Source organism: Anopheles merus, chromosome 2R (genome assembly GCF_017562075.2).
Source record: "Anopheles merus strain MAF chromosome 2R, AmerM5.1, whole genome shotgun sequence".
NCBI lineage: Eukaryota > Metazoa > Arthropoda > Insecta > Diptera > Culicidae > Anopheles > Anopheles merus.
This window is the reverse complement of record NC_054082.1, coordinates 35066499-35081732: the sequence shown is the minus strand read 5'-3', so window position 1 is coordinate 35081732 and position 15234 is coordinate 35066499. Positions and strand designations below refer to the sequence as shown.

The window sequence follows — 15234 nt, the reverse complement described above, 5'->3', positions numbered from 1 at the left end:
TTTTTCTTTCTTAAAAATTTCATCAATTTTGTTTAAAAACTACACCATGTTTGTACTATTTTTGTCTAACATTTTGTCCCGTTCGACAGCACACTGTGAGAGATCCTACGCGAGTGGTTTCGCGCCAAAACAAAACACAGCCGTCACGAACCACGACCCAAAACAGCGAGCCGATTTCATCAACATTTGTCGTGGCGTAGGCTAATTCTCGGCTGTAATTCGATGTAAATACTAATTTAACCTATAAACAAAAAGTGTTACTAGAAGCTTTAATACCAAGTGAAAGAATTCATCTCGATCGGTGGCATTGCATTCAGCCCGTAATGTGTGATTCTCCTGGTAAGGTGTCGGTGTGTTGTGTTGTTATGTGGTGATACATTTATTGCGATTATATTGATTGTATTTTAATATGCGAAAACGTTCGTTAGGATCGGAGCAGCGTTCAAAGCGCAGGCGAATCGACAAGCATGGCCGGTTTGCGGCACTGGAACGGCTGAAGAAGGTGAAGGAGGTCGGCACCAAGAACAAGTACGAGGTGGACGAGATCGAGAACGTGTACGATGAGGTGGACGAGAAGGAGTACGCCAAAATCGTCAACGAGCGCATGCACGACGACTGGGTGGAGGATGATGGTAAGCAGCGGGATGGATGCGGTTTTTTTTCCCGTTTTCTAAATGACCCTTTTTCCGCACAGACGGTCTCGGGTACGTCGAAAACGGACGAGAAATATTCGACGAAGATGAGCTGGATCCACTGACGAGCGGCAGCCGTTCGGCAAGCAAAAAGGGAACCAAAGGCAAGAAGCGCGTTCGTGACGATGCCAGCCACAGCCAGAGCGGACCGGTCACTGGGCGCAAATCGTTGAAAAACTACTTCAACCGTGAGCAGGCACCCAAGACAAAGGTGGAGGACGATGATGCGCTGGCGGACATTTTGGGTGAAATTAAGTCGGAAAATGGGGGCGCTGGCGAGGCGGATGGATCATCGGAAAATGGTACCGGTTCGTCGTCGTCGTCGTCGGGCAGGAAGGAAATACGCCCACTGCAGAGGGCGACAAAAACGGCCCCGGTCAAACCGAAGGAACTGACGGCGGAGGAGGAGATGAAGCGTTACATGGCGAATTTGAGCAAGAATTTGAAGCGATCCGAAAAGAAGGCCGCAGTGGTGGAGGAGGACAGTGACGAGGAGATGCTGAAGAATTTAATGGCCGAATCGGAGGGAAAGCCGGCGGGTAAGAAGCCGCCAGCCACACAAACGACAGCAACATTGATAAAACAGGAGGCACCTCAACCGGCGGTGGTGACTGCAGCAACGTCTGCTCCACCTACCATCAAGCAGGAACCAATGACCCAGCCAGAGCCGAGAACGGACGAGGTGAAGGAACCGGTGAAAGCGGAACCACCCAGCCAGGAGCAGTTGGGTGGCACGGTGGAGAGTCACTTCCTGGATGATATGGATGATGATTTCGCTGAGATGGCGAACGTTGGGGAGCAAGCGGAAGGTGGTCCGAAGAAGGCGGATGATAAGAAGGAACCAGCAGAACAGGAGGAAGAGATCCCGAAGAATCTGCTAAACGCGTGGGACAGCATTTTCTCCGGCATTGAGGACGGCGGTAAGAAAGGTGGCACAGAAACGGGCGAAACCGGCGTTGAAGCGAGCGGGGAAGCCGAATGCAGTACCGAGACGATGAAGTTTTGGTTCTGGGACGCTTGGAACGATCCGAACAAGTGCCAGGGCGAGCTGTACCTGTTCGGTCGCATCTCGGCGGGCAATGGTCGCGACTTCCAGTCGATCTGCGTGCACGTGCAGAACGTCGACCGTTGCATGTATCTGCTGGCGCGCGAAACCCACACCGAAACGGGCGCCCCGGTCAGCATGCTGGACGTGTACAACGAGTTCTGCAACGATATCAGCACCAAGCTGAACATCACCAAGTACCGCACGAAGGTGGTGACGAAGAGCTTCGCCTACACGAGCGCCACCAGCTCGCTGCAGGTGCCGGTCACGGCCGAGTATCTGGAGGTGCGGTACAGTGCCAAGCTGGCGGCGCCGCCGCTCGACAAGCGCTACCGCACGATTGCGCACATCTTCGGCGCCAACACGAACGTGGTGGAGCAGTTTCTGCTCGAACGGAAGGTGAAGGGCCCGTGCTGGATGGAGCTGCGGAACACGACGCCCCGCGAAACGAAATCGAGCTGGTGCAAGCGGGAGGTGACCGTGCCGGACATTTCGTGCGTTACGCTGGCGACGGATGCGGCCGCCACCGTGACGCCGCCGCCGCTCGTCTTTTGCTCGATCAATGTGCGCAGCACGCTGCGCAACAACACGAACGAGATCGTGATGATCACGATGCTGGTGAACGATCGCTTCTCGCTCGCCCAGCCGCCCCCGAACCCACCGTTCACGCGGCAGTACTGTGGCGTGACCCGGCCCACCAACACGGTCTGGCCGCTGAACTTCAATCCGGCCGACTGCAAGGCGAAGGTGACGAAGTGCGAAAGCGAACGGACGCTGCTGAGCTGGTTCCTGTCCACGTTCCAGGTGATCGATCCGGACCTGGTGGTCACGTTCGACTCGGAGGACTTCCAGCTCGACCTGATCTGCCAGCGGCTGATGACGACGAAGATGGCGCTGTGGAGCCGCATCGGCCGGCTGAAGGTGAAGAGCCCGGCCAGCCGGCGGGTGGACGATTTCTTCGTCGGGCGCATGATCTGCGACGTGAAGACGTCGGCGGAGGAGCTGATCCGGTCGCGCAGCTACGATCTGAACACGCTCTGCGCGGAGGTGCTGAAGATTGGCGAGGGCGAGCGGCGGGACGTGCTGCTCGACGAGATCCCGGCCATGTACGAGCAGGCGGACAGCTTGGTCCAGCTGGTGGGACTGACGATGCAGGACAACTTCTACACGTTGCGGTTGATGTGTGAGCTGAATGCGCTGCCGCTGGCACTGCAGATCACGCAGATTGCGGGCAACTTGATGAATCGTACGCTGCACGGGGGCAGGGCGGAGCGGAACGAGTTTTTGCTGCTGCACGCGTTCCACGAGAAGGATTACATCCTGCCGGACAAGGTCGGCTTCCAGGCAGGAGGTGGCCAGAAGAATGGCAAGGGCGGTGAGGAGGCGGCGGCCGCAGAGAAGCGCAAACCGAAGAATAAGGCCGCATACGCCGGTGGATTGGTGCTGGACCCGATCAAGGGCTTCTACGACAAGTTTGTGCTGCTGATGGACTTTAACTCGCTGTACCCGAGCATCATCCAGGAGTACAACATCTGCTTCACGACCGTGCTACCACCGGCGGTGGGCGAGGGCCAGGAGAGCCCGGACCCGGACGGGGACACTGCACTGCTCGAGCCGACGATCCTGGCGACGAACGAGATCGGCATCCTGCCACGGCAGATCCGCAAGCTGGTCGAAAGCCGCCGGGCCGTGAAGCAGCTGATGAAGGCGTCCGACCTGTCGCCCGAGCTGGCCATGCAGTACAACATACGGCAGATGGCGCTGAAGCTGACGGCCAACTCGCTGTACGGGTGTCTCGGGTACACCCGGTCCCGGTTCTACGCCCAGCATCTGGCCTCGCTGATCACGCTGAAGGGGCGCGAGATCCTGATGAACACCAAGTCGATCGTGGAGCGCATGAACTACCAGGTGATCTACGGCGACACGGACAGCATCATGGTGAGCACGAACATTACCGACTACGAGCAGGTGTACCGGATCGGGGCGAGCATCAAGCAGCACGTGAACAAGGCGTACCGCTGCCTGGAGCTGGACGTGGACGGCATCTACAAGTATCTGCTGCTGCTGAAGAAGAAAAAGTACGCCGCCGTCTCGATCAGCAAGAAGGCGGACGGTGCGTTCGTGTGCACGCAGGAGCTCAAGGGGCTGGACATAGTGCGGCGCGACTGGTCGCGCATTGCCGTGCTGGCGGGCAACATGATCCTCGCCCAGATCCTGTCCGACGCACCGATGGACGAGCGGATCGAGAACATCCATCTGCGGCTGGAAAAGCTGAAGGACGATCTGGTCGCGGGCACGCTGTCGCTGCAGCTGCTCGAAATCACCAAACAGCTGACGCGATCGCTGAACGAGTACGGCGATGCCGGGCAGCTGCCGCACGTGCAGGTTGCGCAGCGCATGAACAAGCAGCGCAACCGGAACTACAAGCGGGGCGACATGGTGAACTACATCATCTGCCAGGACGGGACGTCCGCGGCGGCGATGAAGCGGGCGTACCACATCGACGAGATACGCGACCCGGCCAATGCGGACCTGCTGAAGGTGGACGTGGAGTACTATCTGGCGCAGCAGATCCATCCGGTCGTGTTCCGCATCTGCGAGCCACTGGACGGTACGGACGCGTGCCGGTTGGCCCTTTGCCTGGGGCTCGATCCGAAGAAGTACCGCACGATGGTGAGCGGCGGTGGTGGCGGCGGTGGACCCGATGGGGGCCAGTATCAGGACGGGGAGAGCCTGATCAAGACGGCGGCGGAGCGGTACCGGCTATGCCATCGGTTCGAGTTTACGTGCGTGGCTTGCAAGGGGAAAAATCCGGTCGCCAGTGGATTCCGCCCGTCGGCCGGTGGGCGCCACCGGTCGGTGTTTGAGCGGTGCGCCAACGAGGAGGGCGGTGCCGTTTGTACGGTGGCGCCGGTCCAGTACCTGCCGGCGATTGTGAACGAGCTGACGCTGGCGGTACGGGCCGACATACGGCGGTTCTACCAGCGCTGGATGGTGTGCGACAATCCGATCTGCAACGCGAACACGCGCATGTACTCGCACGTGGCGGCCAAAAACAACCCGTACTGTCTGCTGTGCCGCAAGGGTTTGCTCGTGCTGCAGTACTCCGAGACGGATCTGTACAACCAGCTGTGCTACTATCTCTACATGTTCGATCTGGAGCAGTACAGCCCGAAACGTAAGCAAAAAGAACGGAACAACAGCTCTCCTTTTAACAGTGTAAATATTTAACTGCCCTTTCTTCTCTATTTACAGTAACGAAAGCCCTTCCGCCGGACATTCGCAACATGTACAACCGGCTGAAGGAAACCGTTGAGCGGTTCCAGCAGCGGTCCAAGTACGGTGTCGTCAATCTGTCCAACTTCTACATGGAGTATGCCATCCCCGCGCCCAAGCAGCCGGAAAAGCTGGGCGAACCAGTGAAGTATCTGTATCCGGCGCGGGACGTTGCCGCCAAGCTGGCGAAACGGTTGGATGCGGCGGATGTTGCAGCAGCCGGCGATACCGTCAAGAGTGAACCGATGGACCGGAAAACGTCGCTGTTGCACGAGAAGCTGATACAATGGAAACTTTATCTAAGCTAATGTAATGCTGGTGATGTGGTTGGGTGTGTGCTGTGCGCCCTGTCCGGATGAGCGATGTAATATTTGTAGCTGCTGGTGGTATCACAAGGCTATTTTCAAATAATTTTCACTATCTATTTAAGAACACTTTTGGCGGCGAAGGCGATGGTGTAGTACAATAATGATTTAGTTAATAAAAATCAATTCGCTGTTCTATAATACACACACAAATCTTTTTTTTTATTATTATTCAGATTGGTTTTTATAATAAATATTAATATTTCTATAGGATTGTTGTTGAACTTTCATATCCTATACAGGCGTCCCCCGAGTTACGACCCTCTCGAGTTACGACGATTCGCAGATACGACGATTTTGATTTTGACATTGAAAAGTTGTCTTCGAGAAGAAATTGATGTATATTTTGAATTTCTGAGCTTATAACCGTTACACACACATTTCCAAAGATTCCACAACTACCTGATATTGAATATCTATATCGTGTAAACGACTTTTTGTGTAAAATTAATACATTATCGAACATTATTTCAAATAAAAAACATGATATAATAGAATTCGACTCTTCAACTTCGGTTATAAATTTTACATTGACAGATATTCGACATGCGACTTTTTCGACTTACGCCTTGCGTTGGGACTTTTTTTCGGTCCCAAACACAGTCGTATCTCGGGGGACACCTGTATATCCAAAGCGAGTTAAGCAATACGGCCAAGCCGTCCCTCCTGAATAAAAAATATCCAAAGGGAGTATACTAGGTGAGAAATGATACAACTATGGTTTTATGTGAGCCGATACCATTGCATAACTAATGAACATTAACATTCTAACGTAATATTCCATGATAAATTATAACACAATTTCAACAGAATCGGTTTGTACAAAAAACCGTTGCAAATGAAATGAAAACAAACAATTCAAATATTTGCCGGCCGGCTGTCAAACGCGGGCCAGCCGGATTGCGCGGGAAACAGCAACGCTGGTCCGTAGGTTTATTTCACCATCCGTTGTCACTTTACAACTCGTTGCAACACTAAATTGCAGCTCATTTTGCATAACTAAAGATGAAGTAAGTGTACCAATGTAAACATCTCCTAAATATTGGTGTAATTTCGCGTAAAAGTGATATCACACATCTACAGATCGTTCAGCTCGCCACTATAAACGCGCAAGTATTTACGCCCTGGGCGTTCAGTTATCCGTGGCACTGCTGGACGCATGAGCACGGATAAGCGGAACCGTTTCATTCCATCGTGTGCCGTCGGAAGCTGTCTTCCATGTAAAAATTCTCTTCCCGTGTGTGGTTTTGCCGTTGTCCCAGCAGCAATCTCCCGTTTCCCTGCAAGTAGCAGCAATCGGACAAAGGTGCGTTTTGTAAGGCTGGGTTTTTTTTTTTTAATTAAAGGTGAATATATCCTATTGTGCACTGGTGTGGCGGATAGTTAGTTCCTCCGTCTTTGTTACTAGGCGGGTGGAAAGTGCGTTTCACGACAACCGCGTGTGTGGTGAGCGTGACACGACCCGGCTAATTCCGGTTCCTGTTTTGTGGCGTGTGTTAGCTCTCGCTAGCCTGGCTGGGTGGGTGCGTGAAGGAATGCGGCAAGGAAGGATGAGTGCGAAATTCGGCATAATTGCTTTAGCTGTAGCAGCTCTAGCACACGGTTCCTCCATGTGGTGGGATTGTTCGATGTGCTGGTAGATGATTTTTTTGTTCACTTGAACTTGGCCTGTTCTTTCTTGCCTTATTCCAAGTCGTCATTAAAATTTCGAACCTCAACATATTGTCCAGAATGGTGCAGCTTGTTCTCATTTGCTCTGTGCCGTGGGTCGGAAAGGTTCTGGGAACAAAAACTCATGTTTCTGCGATTCCTAACCTCGCTTTTTGGCTATGATGCATGTATTTTTTCCCTCTTCTGTTCCTGCATACATTCTTCAAGGCCTACCGTGTGTGTGAATGTGGTAGCCGAACGGAAAAATCTAATGCGTCATAATTGAGAATGTGCGTTCTACACACACTCTCTCTTCTGCCTTTTATGGGATGGGTTGCTTGCTGTGAATGCTCGCGGGGTTCGCGTTAGTCATCAATCGAAAACCCAATTTGCCCTCCTCACCTCACACTTCCCCGCGCTGGGGAACTTGTTGCCATGTTCGGTGTAATTTGCACGCTGTATTTTCCTTGCCTTCTTTTTTTGCAGATTGCCGGTAGCACACGTTGTGATCGCTCAGCAGCGTACATAGGAAATTAGAGACAGCGCCCAAACATGACGACCGGTGCCAAGACGGAATCCGCGTCGGAGTGCGAGGTGCCCGACTTTGTCGATGCGCCCGGCTACCTGGACCCGTTCTCGCGCCGCTACATGATGAAACAGTTCATCCAGTCGCTGCCGGAAGCGGCCCAGCAGCGGGTGAACGCGCTGAAGCATCTGCAGGTCGAGTACACCAAGCTGGAGGCGAAGTTCTTCGAAGAGGTGTACCAGCTGGAGTGTAAATATCAGCAGCTCTACCAGCCGATCGTCGACCGGCGAAAGGAGATCGTGTCCGGCAAGGCCGACCCGACGCCGGAGGAGGCGGCCTGGGTGGATCCACCGCGCAAGAAGGAGGACGGCGAGGACGAGGAGGAGCAGGAGGAGGAGGACGACGAGATTAACGAGAAGCTGAAGAAGATGGCGCTCAACTACCACAAGGAGCTGCCGGCGAACGGGCAGGGCATCCCGAACTTCTGGCTGATGGTGTTCAAGAACACGGAAGCGCTGGCCGAGCTGGTGCATCCGCACGACGAGCCGGTGCTGGAGTACCTGCGCAACCTGAACATCGTGTACGAGAAGGAGCCGATGTCGTACGTGATCGAGTTCCACTTCGACCCGAACCCGTACTTCAAGGACACGGTGCTGACGAAGAAGTACTTCCTGCGCTGCAACATCGACAAGGACGAGCCGTTCAGCTTCGAGGGGCCGGAAATTTTCAAGTGCACCGGCTGCCCGATCAACTGGAACGCGGGCAAGAACGTGACGGTGAAAACGATCAAGAAGCAGCAGAAGCACAAACAGCGCAACGCCACGCGCATGGTGATGAAGACGCAGCCGACGGAATCGTTCTTTAACTTCTTCTCGCCGCCCCGCGTCCAGGAGGACGACACGATAGACCCGGAAACGCAGTTCCTGATCGGGCGCGACTTCGAGGTCGGACACTTCCTGCGCGCCCGCATCATCCCGAAGGCCGTCCTGTACTACACCGGCGAGGTGGTGGACGATGACGACGACGAGGATGATGAGGAGGAGGAGGAGGAAGAGGAGGACGACGACGAGGACATGGATGATGGGGACGATGAGGAGGACGAGGAGGATGACGATGACGATGAGGAGGAGGAAAGTGCGCCGAAGCCACCGGCGGCGGCAAGCAATCGGGCGAAGAAGGCGAAGGGTGGCCGTGGAGCTGGGGGCGGCGGCGGCAAAAAGGGCGAGCAGCCTCCGGAATGTAATCAGCAGTGAGGAGGAGAAGAAGAAGGAGGCGGAGCGGTGATAAGAAGAGAGAAGGCAGGAAGGGTGTAGAGTGTGTGTGTGTGGGGTCAATTCATGGATAGCAAGAACAACCTACACCAATTTTAGCCGCGCGATCCGTCGTCATCATCGTCCTGTCTGAAACGTGCTGCTCCTCCATCATAAACACAATTTATGTTTGTTTCTGTGTGTCGTGTACTTTAGGAGCGTTGACGTTCTCGTTGCACACCCCGCCAACATCTGGGTGCACTCAGTTAAGCGATCTTTCTTGATTGAAAGCGAAAAACACACACACACATACACGCACACAGAGGTCAAAACTCGTTGTAGCCGTAGCAAAATCCAACATCATCGCATACACAAACAGGGAAAATCGGAAGGCCAAGTCTTCAGGAAGCAGTGTGGCAGTTAGTACTGACTAAAAAAGGGATAGGGAAAACGTTTAGAAAGCGAAGTGCAGGATATTAGGGGGGCAAGAAGAAGCAGAGCCAGGCGTGTTTTGACGAGGGAGAGAGAAGGAACGTGGTTGAACGAGCGAAAATGATTAACAGCAAAATTCTGTCGTAATTCCGCAACGGGCATGCATAGATACCTTGGTCGGAAAAGAATCTTGTATTCCTGATAATCGACATACTCTAGCGATGCTAAGTTTCATTCGAAGTTAAGTTGTCTATTACACACCGTGCTACACACTACATCATCATATACGCTATACATACACAACAAAACTCTAAACTACAACACACAACTCCATACTTAGTAGCGATGCGCACACCTCCGCGCGTGTTGTTCGCGGCCACGAAACGACGATGCTAATGCTGTGGCCAAGAGCGCCATCCTCCAGGAGCGAGAAGGAGGAACGTGTGGAATGTGTGTGTGTGTGTGTGTTTCGCGTACTTTGAATTCCATTTGTTAAACCTATATCGAAGCAGAAGGCAGTTGTATCTGTCGTAGAGAAGAAAAAAAAAGGCAAACGCTTTTGCTCTCGCCTTTCCACTACTGTAACAGCAACAGAAAACAAAACAAACGGAACCGACTCGAACCAGCCAGGATTACACTACACGAAAGGAAAAGAACAACCTATACATTAATAAAAAACTTGTATTTATGTTATCGGGATAACCACCAACATGGTACTATTTGTAATAATCTGGAATCGCGTCACTGCTGTTTTATTCCGCCAAGCTCTCGTCGCTCTGCGTCGGCGATGGTATGGTGAACTTCACGTGCAAACACGTGGTGTCAGGGGGGATTTTAATTAGGAATTTCATTTCGAATGACTCTTCCTTACTTTAACGACAAAAGTGTGCTTTTATTTTAACTGAAAATGGCGATAACTAGAACTGTTACGCAGCAGTTAAGTTTGGCAGAGAGTTAGTGAAAAAGGTTTTATCGAAAAGGAAGAAAATCGGTGGTGTTTTAATTTGTGAAACCCCACCACCTTTCCAATTGAACATGAAGGTGTTGTGTAATCGAAGCTAAAAATGCGTGAAACATGTTAACTGGTTAGAGAACTATGATAATTAAATACGATTGGTGGCGACGCTGGCGAGCTTTTAACTGAAGAAATGTGATCGAACATTGAGTTTCACTAACGCTCGTTTAATGTTGGAAGTTTTTATGCTTTTTGGTTGGTTTGTGGGGGAATTACAATCGCGCTCTGCAGTATTTTCCGGCAACGGCTCAAATCCTTCCTGCTTTTATAATAAAGTATGTGAAACAATACATTCGCTTCCTGCAATCTTTTCCTTCAGTTTTGCTAGTGCTACGAATATTTAAACGAACATAACCGGAGAAACATTAGAAAAGCGACGACAGGAAGGGAAGGATGGTATAGAAGGTCTGCCTGTAACAACGTATCGCAACACATCGCAGTGGGCAGCTTTTTCAAGCTTTTATGCTGTTTCCGATAGATGGCGCTCACGCGCGTGTAAGCACTATCGGAGCGCGTTGGCGCGAAATTGAAAGCGGTTTTTAAAATCACACCATTACGGGCTATGTAATAAGTGCATGAAGTTAATGAGTTTATCAGTTATCAGTGACACACAACTTCAAGGTAGAAATGTGATGTTTTCTCAGAAATTACACATACGTAGAGCTACATTATACTGTTTAGCACGGCAACTCTCGGCCTGCCGTAACATATGCACTCCTATCTGAACTATCCAATTATACACTACTAGGAATTCCGTACACATACCCATTAAAATAATTCCTTTAACATACCTGTACCTTGTAGCAGTGCTAATGATGTATCTGCGCACAGGTTCATCACTCATCACGACCTCAATTCATTATGCCTTTTCGATGCCAAATGCTGCGATTTGGCGGTGCTTTGAAAGGCAGGAGAGCGATATTTCGTTAAATTATTCATCAACGAATCTATGTTGCTCTGCAGAGTTTCTCCAAGAACAGCGAGCGCACGTACGCACGGAAAGGTGACACACACACACACACGCACACATGCTCATACACTAAGGTCTGATTGCAGTAACTGCAAATTGATGATTGACACGGAGTTCGGTATACCGTTCGTGGAGCAGACGAGGGGTAGACGAGGATTCAATTATAACGCGCAGCATTTCCAGCGCAGCGCAGATTGTATGGTAAATCGGTAACTTTGGTAATCTTTTATGGCACTTGGCAACACCCACCCCACCGTGGGCTCCCTGTGTGTGTGTATGTGTGTGTGTGTGTGTGGGGGGGGGTGAGTTTTCGCACGAAGCTAAGATTTAATGCTGTTGGCTTTCCGCCGTTTTTTTATCGTTTTTACAACGAAACTCGTTAGCACGCTGTTTAGTTTGCACGCTAGTTTTCGAACACTGTGCGTGTGTGCGTGTGTGTGTGTGCGGCGGTTTTGGGTGCGTTTGACACAGGCATGGCAGGCGCGGTGCCCAAGCTGCAAACCCCATCTTGTCAAGGTGCCGGGCCCGGCTGACAAAGTTCGCAATCGAATTAACGAAATCCACGCAATCCGCCTGTCAGCAGCATCCCCGGTTCGGTTTCCCTTTTGGCTCGGGAAGGGGTGGAAGCCCCGGAAGAATGGAACCCGGCGCGGGCATAAAACCGCAAAAACCCACATCGACGAAGATGTCGGCTTATTGCGTACATTCCGGCTTGGGCGTTCGGGGGTGGCACTGCCAGCGGTCCCGTTGACACTTTCCTACACGCTGGCGTCCTTCTTTATACCGCGTGGTCCCAGTTTTGCACATGACACATCCTCTACCCCAAACCCCCACCTACACCCTAAATGGAATGTAATTTAATTTAGCCAAGAAAACTCATCCTACGATACTACTACGGCCTGATGTCGTCGGTGACTTCTCTTGCCTGGGGAACACATAGCGGGGAGTGGTGGTGGGAGATTAATACCTTGCAGGCATAGCGACAGGCCGGGAAGGGGGCGAGCTTTTCCCATTGCCAGTTTGCCTATACCTATCGACGACTACGACGGTGATGCTTTGCCAAGGAACAAGATTCCTAGCTCCGTTTGCATTCGAACGCAACCGAGGAAGCCCTCTGCACGGTACGATGGACCCGGAGTGCGGTGGAATGTCGATCGGAAATCCATTTCGCGCTGCAATTGAATTTGTGGAAGTGCCAACCCCGGGTTCGGGCTTTGGCACAACAGGCGTACATGCGTACCAGGATAGAAATTAGCATTTTCTTCCTGTCAGGGCCGGGACAGCAATGCCGTGCCGACTACCGACAGGCGCTGGAGAGAATTTCAATAAATATTTTACGCCCAACGCCCGGCGACGTGCACAGTGCCATGCTGTGCTGTCTGGTGGAGATACAAATTAATGATGGTGTTATTATGGCATTCCGTATCGCAAAAGGGTGTTGGCGGCATGTTGAGTTAGTTAGTGTACTGAGGTTAGTGTATGCGACAGGTTAGACCCGTTCGATTGACCCGAACTGTTCGGCAACACGGGTGTAATCCTCATTACTAAAGCATCGGTTGTTATTTGGAAATAATTACAAACCTCCTGATAATTGTTATACTCTTTGATTATAAAGCTCTTAAGCTACTAAGCTAAGCTACTAAAACTGATACCTTTCCACCGTTGCAACAAGCGGTCAAGAATAGAATGATTTTATTGCTAGACGCCTTAGAGTATGCAATACGTAAAGCAGATACTTACTTGCTTACTTATCCGGCGCCACAACCACTTTGCAGTCTTGGCATGCCTCAGGAGTTTCCGAAACCGCTCACGGTCTCGCGCCTTCGTCTGCCAGCTCATTATCCCGGCCTTAATGGCGGACGCCTCCACGCCATCTTGCCACCTCAGTTTGGGCCTACCACATGTGTCCTTATGGACGGCCTAACAAAATTTTACGGGACTTTAGATGCGTACAACATGGCTTGCCCACCGGAGCCTGGTGAGCTTGATACGCTGCTCGACAGTGAGGTCGCCGTACATCTCGTATAGCGGCTCCTCCATTGTCCTTCCACACGTACGGGGCCAAGTATCCTTCTGAGCATCTTCCGCTCGAACGCGGCTAAGAAGGTTTCGTCAGATTTCGGCAGTGTTCATGTCTCAGAGGCGTATGTGAGTAACGGTACTATATAGGTACTAGTGAAGGGCGGGTCGACCCGAACCTATCGCGTCGGAGCCATCCGTAAGCGACCCGGAGTCGTTCGGGTCGACCCGAAAGGTACAAGTAGGTTCAATGGGTGCAACGACTCCGGTAGGTGCGAGAAAGCATAAGCGACTCCGACCCGTTGGTGAGACGAGTTCGGGTCGGGTATTGAACCTACCTCGACTCGACCCGACCCGAACTCGCTGCACCAACGGGTCGGAGTCGCTTATGCTTTCTTGCACCTACTTATCAGTCGGGTCGATCCGAACTCGCTGCACTCTTGGGTCAAACTGAACCTACCGTGGCCCGACCCGACCCGAACTCGAAGCACCTAGGCGTCGGAGTCGCTTATGCTTTCTCGCACCTACTGATCTTTCGGGTCGACCCGAACTCGTTGCACCCGCAGGTCGGATTTGATTCCGACTCCGACCTAGCGCACCCGTTGCATCCACGGGTCGGTATCCATTCTGACTGGCTCGCACCCGACTCCGGGTCGGGTCGTTAAATGAATCGTATGACTCTACACTAATAGGTACTATATAGTCCCAGCTTCGTCCGTCGCGACAGGTTCTTTGAGGTGAACTGATTTCTCAGGCGGTAGAATGACCGGTTGGCAGCCAGCGTCCTTGCGCGAAAGCAGATCAGCCGTACCGGTGAACTCGTTCGTTCCTGGGAACGTTCGCCGCGACGCTCATGTTCACTCATTTCATAGCCATCTAGATCAAAAATTAGTAAACCGTATAGGTTTTGTACTGGCCAACCTAGTGGTACAACCCTGTCCACTCATAAGCGACGAATGTTTCTCGTCGAACGAGTTTGCCGGTACGGCTGGATACTACATGAATTATAGTGATTTTAGAGATGGGATGTTAGCAGCAAAGCAAAGCAGATACTACATGCTTTATAGGCAGATAAGGCCTGCTACAACATTTAAATCGGGACCGCGAAAGGATTTATCTGATCTTGAAAGATGGGAAGAACCTATTCGTATACAAATTATTGAACGTCTTTTATTATGCAATTTTAAACCGTCGAAGTCTTCCAACTTTGATTATCGTTAAATGTATTGACGGAATAATCATTATGACCGTAATTGTGGTTCATGTATGTAATTCCTATATTGCTTCTATGAGCATTTGAAAAGATAAACGAATATTTTAAAAACCTCAAATTTGATTTTTGTTTTGCAACTACGACGTTTATACACTTTTGATTATTAACAACGATTGTCAAAGAGCTTTTTCAGACGGAATGAGTTATGAATTTGTCTTACAAGGCTTTAATTGATAGACATTAATGACTAAATGTAAGTTTGTCCCAATAATGTATCAGTCGTATTTTTAGTACCTACACACATTTTTGGGGCATAGATGAAATGACTACAAAATATATCACTAATATCACCGATTGCATTGTGTGATATAATTAACCAATTGCTTGTGCTCTAATATTATAAAATGTAATTATTTAAGTGTAAACAAATTGCTTCCGGCCCGCAGCTCTCGATCATGTACTTTATTTGGTCCCTTTCCTAAAATTTTGCCGATCGCTACTCTAGCTAGTGGGCAGTTAATGGAAACGAGTTATTTTTGCTAGTTACTCTCTATTATTTGCCACAGTTCAATTCAACTTCTAAATCCAATTTCTAAATGAATGCAATGAAATGACATTACTTTATTTCATTTTTTACTACTTGAGAACAAATCAACGCAAGCTAATTCACTTACTACACTTAGAGCATCACGCGTAAGACTGAAACACACGACTCGAAACACAAAGCAAGAAGTGGCAACAACTACTTTCAATTACGGTACACCGGTGCCGATGGTGATGA

General features: G+C 50.8%; 2 protein-coding genes across 2 annotated transcripts; both read left to right on the top strand.

Moving 5' to 3' along the window:
* Nucleotides 1-94: 94 nt before the first annotated feature.
* On the top strand, nt 95-5509 carry LOC121589928 (DNA polymerase alpha catalytic subunit). The gene is made up of 4 exons (XM_041909198.1): nt 95-339; nt 429-632; nt 695-4915; nt 4993-5509. Exons 1-4 carry the CDS (start codon nt 324-326, stop codon nt 5319-5321), a joined length of 4770 nt encoding a protein of 1589 aa, XP_041765132.1. The 5' UTR covers nt 95-323; the 3' UTR covers nt 5322-5509.
* Nucleotides 5510-6556: 1047 nt separating this feature from the next.
* On the top strand, nt 6557-10541 carry LOC121588287 (nucleosome assembly protein 1-like 4). The gene is made up of 2 exons (XM_041906031.1): nt 6557-6684; nt 7515-10541. Exon 2 carries the CDS (start codon nt 7581-7583, stop codon nt 8805-8807), a length of 1227 nt encoding a protein of 408 aa, XP_041761965.1. The 5' UTR covers nt 6557-6684; nt 7515-7580; the 3' UTR covers nt 8808-10541.
* Nucleotides 10542-15234: the final 4693 nt, after the last annotated feature.